The sequence below is a fragment of the Protobothrops mucrosquamatus genome, unplaced genomic scaffold (genome assembly GCF_001527695.2).
Source record: "Protobothrops mucrosquamatus isolate PMUCROS unplaced genomic scaffold, P.Mucros_1.0 scaffold2792, whole genome shotgun sequence".
NCBI lineage: Eukaryota > Metazoa > Chordata > Lepidosauria > Squamata > Viperidae > Protobothrops > Protobothrops mucrosquamatus.
The window spans coordinates 139,442-159,689 of NW_015388829.1; the positions used below are offsets into that span (position 1 = coordinate 139,442).

The window sequence follows — 20,248 nt, forward strand, 5'->3', positions numbered from 1 at the left end:
GGCTTAGGTGAATAACTAGGTCTTCAAAGCCCTTTGAAATATCAGCAGGGTGAGGGCTGTCTGGATCTCAGGGGAACCTTATTCCAGAGGGCAGGTATTGTGATAGATGACATTGTTTAAGCAAACCCAGAGCATGCAAACCTTGCCATATCAAAGTGGCTGAGTGGATACTAGAGGAGATAAGCGATCCTAGTAACCAGGCCCTATACCATGTAGCGCTTTATAGTAAAGACCAATACCTTGAATTGCATCTGGAAGCAACCAGTTCAGCTCACAAAGCAGAAGTATTATATAGGCATAATGGGACATTCCCATCACTGCCTGCACTATTGTGTTCTGGACCAACTGAAGCTTCCAGGTGGTCTTCAAGGGTAGCTTCATTAGAGCATGCTACATTAGTCAAGCTGTAAGATGATCAGAGTGTAGGTAAGTGTCAATCTAGGAAGACTCCCAATGCAGCACCCTTCAATGGGTAAATGCCATCCCAAGCAAGATCAGAGATGAGATGGCCCAAATACCCATAGCCACTCAGTCTTGATTGAGCAGAGTTGGAGATGGTTTCTCACCATCCAAACCCATACAGTCTCTAGGCACTGAGACAGAACCTTGATAGCATCAGTTGCCTGGCCTGGGTTGAAAGATATACTGCAGCATACTGATGTTACCAAACCCAGCAGTTTCATGTAGATGAGGGGTCTTCAAACTTGGCCCTTTTATGACTTTGGACTTCAACTACCAGAATTCCTCAGCCAGCATGCCTAATTCTGAGAGTTGAAGTCCACAAGTCATAAAAGGGCCAAGTTTGAAGACCCCTGATGTAGATGTTGAAAATGATTACTAGAGCAATCCATTCAATAAATGTGTATCTTGATTTAAAGAGAGATAGAACTGGTATCAACACACAATTGTGAACCTGACTTTTAACATTTATGTCTTTAATTTGGTTTGTTGTTTTATTGTGATTGTCATATAGTTAAATAACTTTCTCTTATTAGTAGATGTTAAATGACCATTTAGTAAAATCTAGACTTAGAGAGCAGAATGTAGAAAGCTGCTGTATGGCTCAAAATAAGGCAAACTAAAGCAGACAGGTCATCAGTGTTTCAAACAAAAACAGTACTTTCCAGTGTGGCCTGGAAATGTAAAAGGACTAAGATGTGTGCGGTCTGTCTCTGAGCTGTGGTGGGGATTGTTTCCTTCAGCTCAGAAAAAGAACTCGTAAATATCAGGTTTTCTATTGTTTTACAGTCAATCCATTTGACTCAGTTTTGTCTGTGTTGTCTCACTGGAGTTTTCTGCAGTATAGACTCTGGAAAAGAAATGTCATAAGAACCAATGTATAGATTGGATGGTTGAAAAATATAATTTAGTGCAGGGGTCTGAAGTCTTTTTGAACCAGAGGACACATTTTAATTTAGACAGTATATTATGGGCACTTTAACAAGATGGTTGCCTTCGTGGGTATGACCAAATTTTTAAAAGGTCCATTTGCCAGAAATCAAACAACACATTGGATAATAGCCTCCCACCATTTTATAGAAGCATTTTGAAAATGCAACCTTGAGACTAGTGCTTTGCAACATGCTATCTTCTTAATTATTGTTATTATTATGGAAGAAATATTATTTAGCTGCAAACAAGAATTGATGAGGCCACAAAATAGACCAAGTAATAGAAAATGAAGAAGATAAAGTGCTCTGGGACTTTAGAATTCAAATAGAGAAGCACCTGTTGCACAACACCCCTTAACAATTATTAATCAGAGTCACAAAAAAATAAAATCAGATGGAGCAGGGACCTTGACAAGTACATCTTATTTATTTATATAATTTCCTGGAACTACTTGACTTCATAATAACTCTGGGAAGCATATCATATTAACAACAATTTGAGACAATATAATACATAGGAAAGAGTGATAAACATCCAGAGAAAGCAATAAAGCCCACATGATGAGTGCAAAACATTCCCATATGCCACTCCCTCTAGCTCAAGGCCTGGGAGACTACTTTTCTTTTTTTAGGGTTACTAAATGAGATCATGGTACAGACAATACCTGTAGCTTATAGAAGCCAGTTTGATACAGTGGTGAAAATGCTGGCCCAGAAACCAAGATTCTCTGAGTTCTAAGCCTCCCATAGCCAACTGCATGATTTTGGGCCAGTCACATTCTCCCAGCTCAGTCCACTTCACAATGTTATTATTATGGGGAAAACTGGGAGAGGGAGTATTTAAGCTGTACAAATAAAAGCAAGATATAAATCTATTAATAATATGGATATCCAGGGAGTTACTGTTCCAGAGGATAGGCGTTGCAACAGAGATAGCATAATTCCTGGGTTCCATCAAATGACCCAGTTTAGTCAATGGATCTCAGAACACGATAGCTCTGGCTGATTCACCAGAGAAGCAGAAACTAGAGGAGGCAGAAGGTCCCTCAAGTAGTCAGGTCCAAGGCCATGAAGGCCTTTCTGTCACAAGTGCTCCTCTCTGTCACAAGTGCTTCTGTCACAAGACCTGAATAGTAGTGACTTTATCTTTTCACTTCTGATGGAAAGTGTGAAACTCTTAAAATTTTGAATACAGAAAGTAAATTGCACCCCAATATTTTGGGCATGGTAAAGATCTTCTAGAGAGGGGATCTTGAGATAGAAGAGAAGCAAGTGTCTCAAAGGGGCTTTTTTACGAGGCAACTGGACTTTCTTTTTTCTCTTTGAAGACGTTTCACTTCTCATCCAAGAAGCTTCTTCAGCTTCTTGAGAAGCTGAAGCAAAACATCTTCAAAGAGAAAAAAGAAAGTCCAGTTGCCTCATGAAAAAACACCTTTGGGATAACCATGACCTGGATGACTGAGTTAAGAGATGCAAATACAAGATTCTTGTGTCAAAGCAGTATTTTGGGAAAGTTGGTAATTAGAATTTAGTTCTGGGACAGTTTCAGTAAAGCTAACAGAACACACCCAGTAATACACAACTATCTCTCATTCTGTCTCTGGCTCACACACCCTACTTTTTACCATGCTTCCCCTGCAGGATTAATTATTGAGAGAATTGCCAGTTTGTATGAAAAGTGACCAAAGGTCATGAATTCTTCACACAGGAAGGGTGGTGTCAAGTTTTCAACTCTAATCTTTGCTTACTCAGCAGTTAAATTTCCATGCCACAGACTTTAAGCCTCTTTTGCTGAAAAGAGTGAAGACTGGGTTAAGAAATTTGAAAGGATGGATTTTATCTCTTTGGAGTGAAGTCACAAATCTGTCTCCAAAAACACAATGGCAAACATCCTTTTTTTAAAAAAAAATTATTGGTGGCTGTATCCTAACAGTCTTTCTGAGAACACCTGACTTCTTACCTAATGAAACAGTAACACTTCTCTATTTAATAATCAAGGCTGATTTTCAACATTCTGCTGCAAATCCTTTATGGATGGTATAGATATTTATTTTTCTACAGGAGTGGGAATGACCTCCAGTGCAGAGCTACAGTGATCCTAGTTGGCTTCAGTTGTGTGATAACTATCCAGGAGTGATTGGTCTGGAGAATCTCTTGTTCTCAGTTTTCTAATCATGTTCCCCAACATCCTTACAGCTCAACCAGTTCCAAAGCAGCTTCCAGCTAGTCATCTTGTTTCTTTTTTAAAAAAAGTTATTTCTCTTTATAAGGCTACTCTAGTTTGTGATTTAACGCTTATCCTTGAAAACAATTCAAAAAATATTTTAAAAGGAATTGACAAGTAATAAAAAGGGAAATAACAAATATGACCACTGGACAGTCCTACTGCATGGAACGTATGTTTATAAGGTATGGAATATCAAGTATGGCTTGAACTCAACTATGGGGCCTACCAATATCATTTACATAAGACTATTTCTTCTTTCTTTGTTTTCCTTTTCTTTTTTAAGTCACTTTTATTAAAATTATTTATGAAATTAAGAGTGTGTGTTGTTCAGTAGCTTTTTCACAACTGGAAAAAGAATGCTGAAGCAGATGGGCTGGAGATGATTCAGTAAGCCTATGCCAAATTTGTTCACCATTTTAAGGCTTTACAGAAACCATCTGGTATGCTGTCTTTTTAAGACTAGTAATCAAACATTGGAGGGCAGATTTTAGCTGAGAGATGAGGGCTGCCTAGTGCCATTGAGCTAAAGAAAAGAAGGTCATAAAGTTAATGTGCTAATGTACATGAAAGACTTAGATGAGTTCCAGGAATAACCAGTGTGAACAACTTTTATACCTTTTCTTCCCCGTTGTTTCATTTAAGAAAGACCATCAACATTGCTACTTGACTTGAGTAGTTAATTGTGTTATTTTCTATTTGTTCCACAGTAATAAAACTTGTTTCTTTCTTTTGTTGAATTTGACCACACAACTTGTACAGTGTAGCTGGCCAAGAGCTTAAAAAGTGAAGTAAATGTCTGCTTAATATTGTTCTGTAGAACGGAGCACTCTGAAATGTTTATGTTTGGGATTGGAAGTCCGGCGTTATTATTGGATTTCACATAACAGAAGCTATTACAGTTTCTACTACAACTTAAATAGAATTTCTGGACCCTCAAGAACAATGTGCTTCCTAGAAGCTTAAACTACTCATTTTCCACTCTTAGTATTACATGAACTGCACATGTATATTTTTTCAATTTCTTAGATTCACAAAGCTTTGCATCCTCCCCATCACTCTTCATGTTCATGCCAGCTTTTCAAACTTTTGGTCTAACTTTGTTATATTAAATATATTTATTTCTCATTCATTTCCAGACCTTCTATTTTGTAAAATAAAGGAAGACAGTGTAAATAACTTAAGACAGATAATACTGGTCCATTTTTAGTTGGGGTTAATCACCTTTTACCTTAAAAAATTATTGCATCAAATTGTTTCCAAGATAGAATTATGTCCATTTTCAGCAGTGCAAAACATTGCACTGAAAGAAAGCAATCTTAGCATATATTTAAATATGACATATTTATAAGATTCATAAGTCACCTCATTCCAGAGGCTCTATGGAGTGTACAAAGTCAAACAAATACAATTAAAAACAGTAACACACAATAATGGCACAAATCTTACTTTAGCTGTTTTATCTTCAAAGGATTTCCATAAAAGCCAAGTTTTAACTATTTTCTGGAAGGTCTTAAGAGTGGGGAGCATTCTTGCTGTTCAAAAGGAGGGGAACAGCAACCAAAAATGACCGTTTCTATGCCCCCTCCTGTTGGAGCTCCTGATAGGAGCCGAACTTCAGCAGGCACTACTTATTCAGCTACATTGGGCAGTCATAATTATAAGTATTATAATTATGACTGCCCAGTTATAAGTATTAGATAGATAGAAGAACTCCATCATGAAGATATATAACAAATTCACATGCATGAGCAAAAGAGTGTCTCAAGCACAAATGAAACTTCTTACCGTTCTTGGATGGAAAGGAGCAAGACTATAGCGAAAGAAATATTTCAGTGCAGGAACTGGAATAGTTGTATGAAGTAAAGATAATCACAGACTCCTAATTTAAATATTTCAGTAGTATAAATATCTTGCTTTACCATTTCCAGTGTATGCTAGTAAGAAAATAGATTATATATGATCTAGAAGTGATCAATGAAAATGGTTTGTAAGCCTGGCTGTGTTTTAAGTTAAGAAAAAGTCTCCAAGTTAAGCATCTCTCCTAATAATTTTGCAGATATAGGTATGAGTTTACTTGGCACCATACAAATGTAGTTTGCCATTTGCCATTTGTTTTTGTTTCTCAATTGTAGTTGAAAAATTGTAATTCCCAGTGTAATTTCCTAAGTCCCAGCCAGTATGATACGGCTTAGTTTTTTGAGATCAGCCAAAAGTTGACAAACAGTTGCTACTTAGCTGGACAGACTAGTAGCCCAGCTAAGCAATTATCAATTATTTTGTATCTATAGTATACCGGAGAGGGACAATTCTACAGTGATTGATTTTCTTAATTGACTGCATTTCAAGCTTTTATGAGGGGAACAAAATGTGAATGAGGCTTGCTTTATTGTTCATTGCAGGTCACAGATGCATCAAACATATCAAAATAAAAGGCAGTAAACTACTAAAATGGCATAGGAACAATTGCAGCAGTACTTAATATAACCAGTAAGAGCAATCCCAAAGTAATTTATTGTTAGCAAAGCATGAGTTCTCCAGCTACAGAGGCAAACAGTAGGGTTGTTTGGGGACTTTGGTCTGCCAAGAGGAGCTTCACTTAAAATTCATAGGAACAACTAGGGAATAGCTTATTGAGGCATGTTAGCAGCTCTACAAATATCTCTATAAAAATTGTAGTAGACTAAAATGTGGTTCAATTATTCAGTATTCCCAGACTGACAGAATAAATGCTTTCTGCATTAAGGGTTTTCAGGAATCTGCTTTCCAATATGGCTGATGGCAACTCTCAAACTAGAATAATGAGAAAACCTTGTAGGATTGTGCCCGGTACAAAAAGTGTAGGGAATTATTGGCAACCAAGAGAAGGAATGAATTTGTGGGCATGCCCAATAAGCTTAATGAATGAAGGAATGAATTGTGGAGCATGCCCAACACATAAAAAATGTTGCAAAGTCTCATCCTAGCTGGAGACTTGGAGATGGCACAGGAACAAGTAGACCAAAATGTTCAGGTATTTTCCCTGGTTTGTGGCAGAGATACTGAGACACATAGGGACCGGAGGGTTTTAATTTTTTTCCCACACAAACTAAAAGGAATACATTTTGGGCACATGAAGCCCAAACTATAATAATACTGTTGTCCCAGTCTAAGCTCAAGACAATCTAATGTGCTTTGTATGTATTAATAGTTTTGAAGCAAATTATTATTTTTGTTAAAAATTACAAGAACTGTAAGATGGATTGCCTTGATTTCAACACAACATTTTTCCTGTGTTCATAGGAGGAAAGATAGCCTCTTTAGTTATTCTTGCATTTGAGTGGGCATCTTAACACCTTGTTACAATATTCAGAAGCAGCAAGGAGTCCAGCTTATTTGTGAAAATGTTACTGAAATGCAACTTTATTTTGGAGAAGAAATAACTGACTGATATTTGTTATTGTTGTGGCTGTTCATTCAGTGATTCAGATTTTTTGTATATAGTAGTTATATAGTTGTGTGGGAATACGTATAACAAATATATGTATATTTTACATAACATTTGTTTTGCATATTTTATGAAATAAAATGTGTATATTATATAAATATCATTTCTGCTTACCCATTTATTTCTTTTTTTCTTTAGATTATGATTGAGTTTTGTCCTGGTGGAGCTGTAGATGCTACTATGCTAGGTAAGTACAATGAAGCTTCATATTGCCCCATGTCGTATAGAACAGACATGTCAAACTCGCGACGTCATGTGACGTTGCGCAACGTATCGAGACAGTTTTGCCATTGCCGGCAATGGGGTGGGTGCGGCTTCCATGTGACGCATCCGGCCCACGGGCCAGCAGTTTGACACCCCTGGTATAGAATATTACAGCTTGTGCTTAAAGGTATGTGCATAAACATTCCCATAATAGCCTGACAATAATCATATATGTATACAGGAAATTCAGTAGTAGGAAGATATATGTCATTACAGAAAAAGCTTATTTTCATAGCTTTTCCTAAAATACAACAAAGGAGGCAAACCTATGGAAGTTGTGCTTTATTTTTGAGATCAGTCTGGGAGTTGTGGCTTCATCATGCAGAGTGGGAGGTTGGCCAGTAGTGAAAAAATATAGAGCAAGTCTATTAAAAAAAAGTTCTTCTAGTGATGAGGTTTAATTTTCTACAGCTGATATTTCAAAGTGACCTATAGTGACGGCTGAGTTTTCATGGTCTTTCCTGATAGGAAAGAAAAAGAGTTTTGTGTTCTTCAGGATTTTAATTGCACAGTTTCCCCCCCCCCCCCACACACACACACAAATCACCTCCAGGACTGAAAAGGTGCTTTTAGAGGAAAGCAAAGTGAAAGAACCAAGCAATATTTCTAATTAAAACTAAAAGTTCAGTCGCTGCCCTTAAGGCAGGGGGTAGTGAAGTTCTGCCTTCTTAGGATTAACTTGTCGTAGAAATTGCAGAGCTAAAGACTCAGATCTTCCAAGAAAGAGGGAAAAACTTTAATATGCAATTAGTCATTGTAAAAGACTGATTATGATCAAGGGAAATGAATTCCAACTGTGCCCATTACTTTCACAATGAACATGTCTTTTGGTCATTGCAAGCCTTGGGAGTTGAAGTCCACAAGTCATAAAAGGGCCAAGTTTGAAGACCCCTGCTTTAAATGAATCCAATGTCTCTACTGGCAGTGGGCAAATAAGAACCCAACAGTGAAATGGGAGCTTTTCATCTCTGGTTAAGATGTTTTGCTGCTGAAAGAATGACTGTCCTATTTAACATCTCCCTCTTGGATTAGCCTTATTTGGCCCTATTTGGCATTCATATTGGGCCATGTTGCTTAATGCAAAAGATAGAGAATATTCTTAAATGTCTTATCTATTATGGTTTAGCAAAAAAATATATGAGGAAACTAATTTCTATTTACAATAGCTGTGAGTCAAGGCCTTCCTTATTTTATTATTAGTCATCTGTAATAATTGTGCCTTGGAGAATTACATATTTATTTATATAAATATCCTTATTTCTCTCTCCAATGAACATGCATCTCTTGGTATGCTAAACAGCCTTGTTGGCTTTCAGCCTTAAGAACCTGGTTTTTTTTTCCCCTCTGGGCAGTGGGCCAGAATTTGGGATGAGCCTGTCCTACAAAGCTTTTGGAATTTAGCATATATGTACTTGCCCTTGATTATTCTGTATTATTCTGTATTGTGATATGTCTTTGTGTGTTGTCTGTTTTGTGATTCTTAGTTTCTATGTTTTTAACCCATGTAAGGCAGCCAGAGTTGCTATTTGCAAATTGGGCAGCCAAGTGAGTACAAATGTTAAACAGTTTGAAAAAAAGAACAGTACTTTAAAAAAAAATCAATTACAAAAACTATGTAATTATTAAGTAAGCAGGAAATTACATCTTCTAAATTTTATGTTATCTATAGAAAGAATGCCTTTCTAAAGACCACTTATACACATTCCTGCTGTGGTGGTTCAGAAGACCAGCAAGATTTATGATTATGAATTTGACTGAAGGATTGAGTAGACAATCACTTTTAGGACAAAATAGATTTATTTTAGCTTGAAGTAACTGCATGGCCTAATTTTCTTTGGATGCTAATGGATGGCAGAGTACTTTTTTGTTTGTTATCCTTGTCATTCCATACACCTTAATAAGGGCTCCAGGCTGTCCTCCAATGGATTTTCCAAACTATTCCTCCATGACACTCAAACTTTAACCTATTTTGTTGCCAGAGCACTCTATCAGGGAGACTGCGTCTGTTTCCCAACTGATTTCCCTGTTCTAAACATTAACGGAGGCTTTGCTAGAAGTGAAGAGAAATTTCACCAGAGCAACCAGAAAACCATTTAGATCTATACTGTCCTTCCATATTCAGATCACCACCTTCTTGTCCTGAGGTAAAAACAAGAGATGAGGAGGAGGATAAAAATGTGATTCCTGCTATATGGGGCCAGATCTCCTTTTGGACTGCCACATGGTAACCACAGCCATGATTTAATCACTAAACTGGATTCAGCTACTAATAATGTTTTCTAAGCAGATTGCCATTTGGAAGCATTCCTCCAGTGAGGAAAAAGAGGGGGGTTGTTCATATGTGTGACAAATGAAACAGACAGGGCACGCTTTTATGCAGTATCTAATTTTTTTCAGTCAATTTTTACACTTTAAACCTGATTTTGCTCTAATTACTTTAGGCCAGAATATTGTAAACTCCAGACTCCAAAGCTGTATTTAGTATGGGTGATAGATTTTACATATTAACATGAGTTGTCTATATTTAAGAGGAAGCAGGCCATGGTACCCAAAACATTTACAGGTAGTCCTCAACTTACAACAGTTTGTTTAGTGACTGTTCGAAGTTATAACAGCACTGAAAAAGTGATTTATGACCATATTTCACACTTATGATGGTTGCAGATTTCCCAAGGTCACGTCATCAAAATTGAGATGCATGGCAACTGACTCATATTTATGACGGTTGCAGTGTCCAGGGTTATGTGGATCACCTTTTGCGAGCAAAGTCAACAGAAAGCCAATTTCACTTAACCATGTTACTAACTTAACAACTGCAGTGATTCACCTAACAACTGGGGCAAGAAAGGTCATAAAATGGGGCACAACTCACTTAACAAATTTCTCATTTAGCAACAAAAATTTTGGGCTCTGTTATGATCCTAAGCGGAGGGCTACCTGTATTGCAGATTTTGGTCTTTATAACTTGTGATTTATTACTCAACTAGTTAAGCTTTAATTGGTTGTCACTCTCAGTTGTGTGCGTGTTACTGCCAAGTTCAGAACAAAGAATAACTGAAAGAGTCTTTCCAACTGTTCTGTAGAGCTGGATCGAGGCCTGACTGAATCCCAGATCAAGGTGATTTGTCGCCAGATGCTGGAAGCCCTGGACTATCTGCATGGCAAGAAGATTATCCATCGAGACTTAAAGGCGGGCAATGTGTTGCTAACCCTAGATGGAGACATTAAACTTGGTGAGACAAAGTACTTGGCTCTGGAGTGAGAAATAGTCAGTATGCCAGAAGGTTGGTTCTTGTATTCAGCAAGTATGAAAAGTAGATGATTTAAAAACAAACAAACAGTTGGGACTCTTTTGTCACGAAAATAGCAATAGACAACTAGTCACATCTAACTGTTAAATAGTCTTTGGTTAGACTGGTCTTCTTCCAGCCCAGGGATAGTCAACCTTGGCTCTTTTATGACTCGTGGACTTCAACTCCCAGAATTCCTGAACCAGCACAGCTGGCACAGCTGGCTCAGGAATTCTGGGAGTTGAAGTCCACGAGTCATAAAAGAGCCAAGGTTGACTACCCCTGTTCCAGCCTTTTTCTCTGATTGGAATTTGTTGGATTGGAAAAGAAGAATTTGCCGAATGTAATCTAGCAGCTTTTATTATTGACCAAATATCTGAATTTCCTTTCAATAAGTTCTTAATGTACAATCTTATATTTAGTATTGAGTCCCACTATTTCATGGAACTCCCTCCTGAAAAAGCACACACTGGATTGCAGCTTTGGTGGGCCTTTGTCATGTTATTAGCCATGACAAAATGCGAAAATATTTTAACTGGAAATGTTTTTCTCGGAACAAAAAAGACTAAATTTGGTCATGGCGCCAAAAGCTGCCAGAGAGAGGCCCCTTGAAGTCAGAAACAATGCAAGTAAAATTCTTCTTCCTTCTTCAGATTTAAAAGTATAGATCAGTTGTCTCTCGGAAATTTACAAATTGTTTATAATCTATATAACATAGAGAATGTAAATGAAGTTTATAGTGAGTTTAGACTTCATGAGCAATATGAACATGGAACTGTTCTCTGGTACCAGATGGTATCCATACAGAACTTTTTTTAAAGAACTTATGTGTGAAATTGCAGATTTTCTAGTAAAGGAAAAAAGGCAGATTTTTAAGATCAGTTTTTATATTTGAGGATGTCCCAGGAAGCAAGGATGGAGACTTTAAGAAGAAAAATCATGGCACAAGAGTAAATGGATCATGTTCACAATTGAAAGGCAACTTCTGAATAGAAACTTCTAAGGATTGCATTACGCCTAATGCTTTTAAGCATGTTTATAAATGGTGTAGAGAGAGTGAGCAGAGATGTAGTTTAATGTAAGCTGGTATAAATTGATGAACATTTTTTTAAAAAAGAAAATGATCATTTTTAACTGAGGTTTTGTATGGGAAAGAGATATAATCAAAGAGTTGCTAGGTGCTTAGCTTCATCTTCAGAACTTTAGTACTTTCTGCTGATCTCTTCCCTCCATCCCCTTCCAGGAAACGTATTGTGTGTGTGTGTGTGTGTGTGTGTGTGTGCTGGGGGGGGAGTCAGTTCAGCAACTTTGTCATTTTATAAACTTTGTGGAATGTAACATTGGCTACAGTGAGAAAGACACAACCACCAAAGAATTTTCTTTTCTTACTGGCTTAGACAGTATCTCTTTGTCGAAAAGGCCAACCTTTTCCATGCTGCCACATAAGGATAGCTGTTGTTCTAATGTTCTGGTTAGACTACTAAGATTTCTACTTGCTATCCCAACTCTTAATTGTTTAGAAATAGTTCCTTGGGATTGGATGTTTTTATTTAGAACTCATTTCAAAGATTCTCCTTTATAAGCAGAAGTTTTTGATAATTGCCTAACTCTAAATGGAAATCCTGTTTGCAGAGCAAGTTAGTATTGGACAGGTATTTTGAAGACGATGTTATAATGATATGCCTCAAGAAATCAGCATTTGTCTTTTCAGGAGCAGAAGTTTAACTTTTGCATTACACATAGCGCCCTTTCGTTACTTCTAATTCTGATCTCCCCTCTCAAGCTGTCTTCCCATCATCATTTATACATTTATCTTCATGCTTGTCCCATCTTAGTCTGTTTAGGGAAGAATTATGAGAGCTCCAGTTCTGCCAAGAACATAATTTAACAGCACGTGAATTCTCTGGAACAGTAGTTATAAAATCCAAAATTGTGCAATTAAAAAGTCCTGCACATAAGTTGATAAAAAAATTAAGGTCATTTAAAAGACTAACAAAAGCAGAAGTAGTAGGTGTAGGAATGCAAGGAGACATTGAAAGCTACTTATGAATTCAGCATTTTTCTTATTGTTTTGTGAGGGCTTGTATATAAATCAATGCTTGCTATTCTTTTCAAGTTTGGTGGGAATTGGCATCATTTTTATATGAGTGGAGAATGTTAGTTTATTTGTTGGTGTGGAGAGATGAAAAGGCTGACATGTCTTGCTTTATGTATCTTTCTAGTTGAAATTTCTGGGAAGAGATGGAAATAATATTTAACATAAAATGGAACTGTAAATTACTGTATGAAATCAAATTTAAATAGCAAAGCCATGAATTGTATGTTAGGATGGAGGCGAAGTCCCTGACAGTGAATTGTTTCCTTCTTATAGTAAAGCAAAATGCTGCTCTAGCTTGACGAGAGATTTAGAAGGGTTTTCCTTACCATCCCTATAATTATGGTTAGCTAAAAAAAGCAAGCTAATCAGAATGCTAGGTTACTTTTCACATCCTTCTCAAATACTCATCCATATTGAAGTAGTCTGTCTTATGAGAAGAATATTTAACAATAATATGTTTTGTGGGCGTAGACTCCATCATTTGATAGTATCACTATTTTTATATTTTTAACATGTTTCAGATCATTAGTATAGGCTAGATATGGGTAGAGCCAATTCCCAAATATGAGAATTCTAGTACAATAAGATGCAGAGGGTCCTTGGTGTCCATCCAGCTTAAAGTTTCTATTGGTCCTCTATATGCTTGAGAAACAAACTGAGGAGTGATAGAATTAAAGGTTGCCCTTTTAAGCACACTGGTACCCAAAATATTCATTAAAGAATTGAATGTGATTTCAACTTTTTTCAGCTGATTTTGGAGTATCAGCCAAAAACATGAAGACTGTGCAGAAGAGGGATTCTTTCATTGGCACACCATACTGGTAAGAGGTTTATTTCACAATAGCATGACCTTTAAAGAAATCACTGCCAAATTTCATTGGGAGAGAAGGGGGGGGGGATGTTGTGTCCTAATCAACATATGGTTTTGTTACTTATTATGGGGCTGTATTTTAAATTATGCCGTGAGTGTGCAGATATATTTGTCTGTGTGTTATGTGACTGATATCTTGATCTTAATTAGTGCAATGTCCCATTTGTATGTATTTTAAATGAATGTAAAATATAAAAAGAGTGTGTCAATCTAGAAGGCAGTGCTGCATTTAATTATTTTTTTTTAAAGTGAGTTTGTATGTTTCAAGGACTTTATCCTTGGAGGTGGAGGGAAAAATATGGAAGGAATAAAAATTGTCAGCTGCAACAGTATTCCGTCATTTGAATCACTGCTCTCTTAGGGCAGTAAAGAAACTACAGCCTGTATCTGGGATGAGATATTGATGGAATTTGGGCTGTTCTGTCTTCTTCTCACTCCCCTCCCCCAATTTGGTGGAATGTCCTTTTGAAGCAGTTCCAAGGGTATAAAAACAAGTATTCACTCCAAGAATTTAATCACTAAATCAGCTACATCATCATTAAGGGGATGCAATCAGTGTGCATTTAATTTGCCATTTCAAGCAGTATTTAGGTCAGATGTCATTAGCCGACTGGTTGCCTTCTGTGGCCAATGGAGAAGGGAGAGATGAATGACCAGGAGTGTATATGTGGGCTACAGAAGTTAACCATTTTTGCAATCTATTAATTTCAGTAGAGGATGTATTTTTGTGTTATGTTCAATGGTATTACCAAAGACAATGGGATTCAGGAGTTTGTAATGTTGGCTAGTTCATTCTGAGTGCAGAAGGGATGGATTTTCATGTTTCATTCATAGTTTAGTTACAAAGTTGTACTTTTAAGGTCAGTCCTAGAGTAGTTGAATATATAGTTCATCTTGAAAACAAGATCTGGCTCTTAGAACCACTTTCAGTGGAAATGAATTTGTAGTAGAATTTCACTCCTCTTTCTTTGTTTTTTAGGATGGCTCCTGAAGTAGTGATGTGTGAGACTATGAAAGACACCCCTTATGATTACAAGGCTGACATCTGGTCCTTGGGCATAACACTCATAGAAATGGCACAAATAGAGCCACCTCATCATGAGCTGAACCCTATGAGAGTCTTACTAAAAATAGCCAAATCTGATCCTCCGACTCTTAATTATCCATCAAAGTGGTGAGAAGTTTTTTTCTTGTTCACTAACAGTCAAGCATACTTGCAAGAAGTGTCTTGGTCTTCTTTCCTTCCCACCTTTACCAACAATAATTATGAGTGTTCCCAGGTGAACAAAATAGGAAACATGACTGGATAAGCTAATTCTGCATTGTTATAAGGCTACATTAATAGAATCTTGCAAGTGTGAAGGTATAAATCTCCCATCGGCACTTCTAACTGCCGAGTCAATTAGAGCAGGTCCTTCCTAAGTTTTTTTCCTCTGACCATTAAGCCACTGAGGACTCCTTCTTCTCATGTCTGATCGTTTCTGAGACAGCATCTCTTCCATTCTCCTTCAAGGTCATTTTCACATACCATTACATTAATAGGAAATACTTCATTGGATCAATCTATTATTTTATTAGTAGCCAAAACAGATCTGTAGCAAATGGAATAATCATGATAGAAAAAGTCTGAGAAGTTGAATTTGAAATCTGGAACCTTTCCATCTGTTGCTGAATTCCACCTACCATTAGCCTCAGCCAGCATGGTTAATTATTAGGGTTTCCCAGCTGCTGTAAAATATTGCCACTGCAAATTGGGACCCATTTAATAAAAAGGTTCCCAAGAATGAATAAGCAGAGGAATGGAAATATTTTTCTTATTATTTCATTAACTCCTGGACTAGTTCAGAAACACGCAGCGTAAAGCACCAAGACCTTACTTGAAGCTGTAATGCTTTAAATTCATCCTTCAGGACTACTCTATAACTCGCCACCAAATTGTAATATTTAATCTGACGGAAAAGGGAAATAATTAAAAACATGCTGAGTGCATCACCTTAACTGCAATTAAGTCAATTAAAGTAATTTTAATTAGATTTTGCTCTTCCCAGTTTGTCAAGTGCAGCCCTTGGGGCGTCACTTGAAATGCTTCTAATGAAAGGATTATGCATCCCTAGACTTGATTAAGATTCCTCATGCTGATCTCCAGGTTAGCTACGTATAACTTCTGCCCCTTTCACTATTGACCATGAGTTTTGTAGCTAATGGAAAATATTATTCCAGCAATATCTAGCAAGTGTAACATTGAGATATCAATTATGTTGGTAACAATGACTGCTAGCACTAATTTCTAATTTGTTTATACACAAATCTCCACTTATCCCTTGAAACTAGGTAATTTTGGGCAAAGAGCTTTGTCTTCTTAGCGCATCTTCCTAAAATGTGAATGTAAAAGGTGTTGCCCTCATATAGTGGGCTGTGAGAATAACCTTGAGGGAAGAAGAAATCTAGCCAAGACAACAGTCAGATAAATCTCCACCCAAAGCAGGAATGGAATTTGAGAAAGTGTCTCAGACTTGACCCTTCCTTGTTCAGAGTTGCAAGATTCTGTTACTGTAACCCTATAATAAAAGTAGTTTTAATATTCATGATTTTGGGCTACCTCAAAGGGCTGACATGTATAAAGAGTACACCTTGAATTCCTTAAAGCAGCCTTTCTCAACCTGATGTTCTCTAGATGTTTTGGACTACAACTTCTAGTATCATTGACCTTGTTTTATCAATCATTATTTTCCATTTCTTATTTAAATGTATTGTATTGTCCTGTTTTCCAGAATATTTCATTTTCCAAACTCTTAAAATACAGTATTTCCTGCCTTAGGACTATATCAGGGGTAGGCAACCTTGGCTCTTTTATGATTCGTGGACTTCAACTCCCAGAATTCCTGAGCCAGCCATGCTGAGGGGAAAGGGAGAGGTTTCCAAGCTGAGCCATGCTGGCCCAGGAATTCTGGGAGTTGAAGTCCACGAGTCATAAAAGAGCCAAGGTTGCCTACCCCTGGACTATATAATGCCACATTTTTCTGCAGCATCTGAGATATGAGCAATGTACAGCAAAGATAATAGCTTGTTTTTGTAATGAGAAGATCTCAGGTTCCCTCCTTGGCTTCCCCATTTAAAAGGTGTATGATAATAAAAGACAGGAAAGATTCCCTCCATTCTAAGACAAATGCAGGTGGTCCTTAACAATTCAGCAACTGTTCAGACCTGTGATGGTACTGAACAAGTAGTACTTATGACTGATCCTTGCAGTTCTGGCCATCTCAGCATCCCCATGGTCGCATAGTTGCTATCTGAGCACTTGGTGCAACCTCGCAGTTATGAGTTGCAGCATCTTGTGGTCATGTGCTTATCATCTACAACCTTCTTTGTTGGCTTCCAACAAGGAAAGTCAATGGGGAAGCCAGCAGGAGGTCACAAGTGGTAACCATGTGTCATCCTCACTTAATAAAGTGAGGAACCGGAGTGCTGGAACTGTTTTCACTAAGAAGCTTAGTCATGTGACATCACACTATGACCACATTGCTTAGCAACAGCAAACCCAGTCCCGATTGCTGCCGTTTACTGAGGACTACCTGTAGTTTGACTGGTGCAATGTAGTTTTTTTCTTTGTTTCTGTGAATATCTGAAATGTGTTGGTTTATGATGATATTTTTAATGCACAGCACAGTCCCCAACAAATATGCAACCAGTGCAGCTTGGTGTTTTTACTTTCTGGCCTCTCCCAGGACATGAAATGCTTATTAGAAGGTACATCTAGCTAGGCTTCCTATTATGGTACAAGAGGAATAGAAAACAGCCAGACGCTCTGAGTCTCTTACATATGAACAAGACAGGCTAGAAAATCACTGGGCAGATGTAGCCCTGTGTGAAACTGCGATTCTACATAGAAACTGGCAGTAAGTGTTTTTAACCTACTCTTACATGGCAGCCAGCACAGAAAAAGAGATTCAGGAAGGGAGGAGGGTGCAATCCGTTGTCTGACAGAAGGCTTTGTATTAGCTTAAACTCAGGCAGACAAATTGTCCCCGCGTGAGCTTGCTAACATTTGGTCTTTGGCATGAATCGGGAACAGAATGACAGCATGTAGCTTGCTTCTGAACAGCCATCGCCGTTCAGCCATACAAATTTTAATTTGTAAACCATGTTAGTGTATCCAGGGTAGGATGTCCTGGTTTTTTTTTCTCCTGACATTTTTAAATGTGTGTGTGTGTTTGTTTATAAAGGTCTCCAGCATTCAGAGATTTTCTGAAGTTTGCGCTCGACAAGAACCCTGAGACCCGGCCAACTGCCACACAATTGCTGGAAGTAAGTATAGCATCTCAAGTGAGTCATGTGGTGATACTGCATAGAAGCTCATAAATCCACACACGTGTCCCTGGTGGGAGTACAGATTTCCCCCCATTAATGTAGAGAAAACCTGGGTGATTGCTGGAGTTTAGGTTCTAATTATGTTTCTCATGGGAGAAAAAACTCTACCATTTGAGTAGTTCTGCTTCCTGACACATCTAGTGCGGTCTCCCTCGTACATCTAAAACATTGCTGAGAATTATGGCAGTTATTTCCACCCATTGGGGGGTAGGGGGCATCCAGGTTGGGGAAGGCTATTCTATACCGCTTAAATTTTGGCCCAGCATTAAAAAGTATGCAGTTGTTATTTGCTATTGCTAACTTTGACTGCGGAAAAAGTGGAGGGATGAATTTTAATTTGATTATTGCTTGGCAGAAGTATTCCGAAAACCAGACTATGTTGACATAATTAACAAAAAGAAAGCGTGCAATACTATCTACTGTGGAAAACACTGGGTTTTTTTTAAATTTTATTTTCTTTACATTTTAATTTTTAAATATAGCTTTTAACTGTTTTAATATATTTTAATGGTGGAAGGTTAGAATTCTTAATTGTGTTTTAACTGTGTGCGTTTTAGAATCACATGCAAGCGAGATGGGAGGGGCAATATAAATTTAATGATGAATCAGTAAAAAATTAAAGGCTGATTTATGAGTTTTCTTGGTGAGTTTGTTCTCTCCCTGTTAAAGTAGGTATACCTCTAAAAGAGGAATGCCAACATTGCAAGTTAACAGTGTAATTCTTTTATGTAAATTCTAAAGTACATTATACGGCCTTTTCTGCAGGGTTTTTTTCAATAAGTCTGTGTGTATGCAGTATATGGTGAGGTAGCCTTCTTACTTGTTCATCTGTGATGGAAAGGACACCTAACATAACATGTTGTATATTTTAGCTCCTCAATTGCAATGGGAATGTTGCACTTATCAAGCAATAGAAACTTGTCTTTCTAAAGCTCCAATAGGCAGCTATTCCATATGTTTTTTTCATGTTTTTCTTTGCCTTGTCTGTGTAGTTTTCCAGCTTCAATGTTTCACTGTCACAGAAAGTATGCGCTTCGGTAGAAATGCTACTTGGAAGCACACATATTCCACAACTGTGAAAGAAACCAGTCTGAGCTTGTAAAGACTGAAAACTAAATATACTTCTAGCTCCTAACATTTTCTGGAAAAGGTTTGGCCCCAGTAACGCAGAAACCTTTATGACCTATACTGTTTATTTTAAAGTTAGAGATTGCAATATTATTGCCTGTAACTCGTGATCAATACAGTACATTGTATTGTTCACAAATATTTGAGTAGCAAAGGAAGGGTGAAATAGCTGACAAAGTCTCTACGTTCACGTTAAACTGTCTTGCTCTTGATTTGCAAGAAAACCAGACTAGTTTGGTAATTGTGAACTTGGGGGTTTTTTTAGCACCCTTTTGTCAGCAGGGTCACCAGCAATAAAGCCTTACGTGAGCTCGTGGCAGAGGCAAAGGCTGAAGTGATGGAGGAAATTGAAGACAATAGAGAGGAAGTTGAAGAAGAGGACTCGTCGGAATCTGCATCTGTAAGTTGAATTCCTTTTGTTGCTTTAAGTGGTGTTTGCATTAAGGAAACAAGACAAAATATTACTTTTCCCCTATATGTGTGTTCATACACATAGTATACATGAATGTGTGTTCATACACATACTGTAATATACACAGACATATGTATGTTGTTGTTAATTGCGAACTTGTGTCCAACCCATCACGACCCCATGGACAATGTTCCTCCAGGTCTTCCTGTCCTCTACCGTCTTCTGGAGTCCATTTAAGTTCACGCCTACTGCTTCAGTGGCTCCATCCAGCCACCTCATTCTCTGTCATCCCCTTCTTCTATTGCCCTCAATCTTTCCCAGCATTAGGCTCTTCTCCAGTGAGTCTTTCCTTCTCATTAGGTGGCCAAAATATTTGAGTTTCAACTTCAGGATCTGGCCTTCTAAAGAGCAGTCAGGGTTGATCTCTTCTAGGACTGACCAGTTTGAACGCCTTGCAGTCCAAGGGACTCGCAGGAGTCTTTTCCAGCACCATAGTTCAAAGGCCTCAATTCTTTTGCGCTCAGCCTTTCTTATGGTCCAACTTTCACAGCCATGCATTGCAACTGGGAAAACCATGGCCTTGACTATACGTACTTTTGTTGGCAGGGTGATGTCTCTGCTTTTTAGTATGCTGTCTAGATTTGCCATAGCTTTCCTCCCCAGGAGCAAGCGTCTTTTAATTTCTTGGCTGCAGTCCCCATCTGAGGTGATCTTG

General features: G+C 37.8%; 1 protein-coding gene across 1 annotated transcript in view; it reads left to right on the plus strand.

Moving 5' to 3' along the window:
* STK10 (serine/threonine kinase 10) overlaps positions 1 to 20,248 on the plus strand; it is a 78,545-nt gene that overhangs the window by 37,057 nt on the left and 21,240 nt on the right. Inside the window, exons 3-8 of the mRNA XM_015825755.1 lie at positions 7,241 to 7,289; positions 10,450 to 10,599; positions 13,503 to 13,575; positions 14,605 to 14,799; positions 17,849 to 17,930; positions 19,387 to 19,521. Of these exons, the coding sequence (XP_015681241.1) occupies positions 7,241 to 7,289; positions 10,450 to 10,599; positions 13,503 to 13,575; positions 14,605 to 14,799; positions 17,849 to 17,930; positions 19,387 to 19,521 (684 nt within the window). The remainder of the gene's footprint in view (positions 1 to 7,240; positions 7,290 to 10,449; positions 10,600 to 13,502; positions 13,576 to 14,604; positions 14,800 to 17,848; positions 17,931 to 19,386; positions 19,522 to 20,248) is intronic.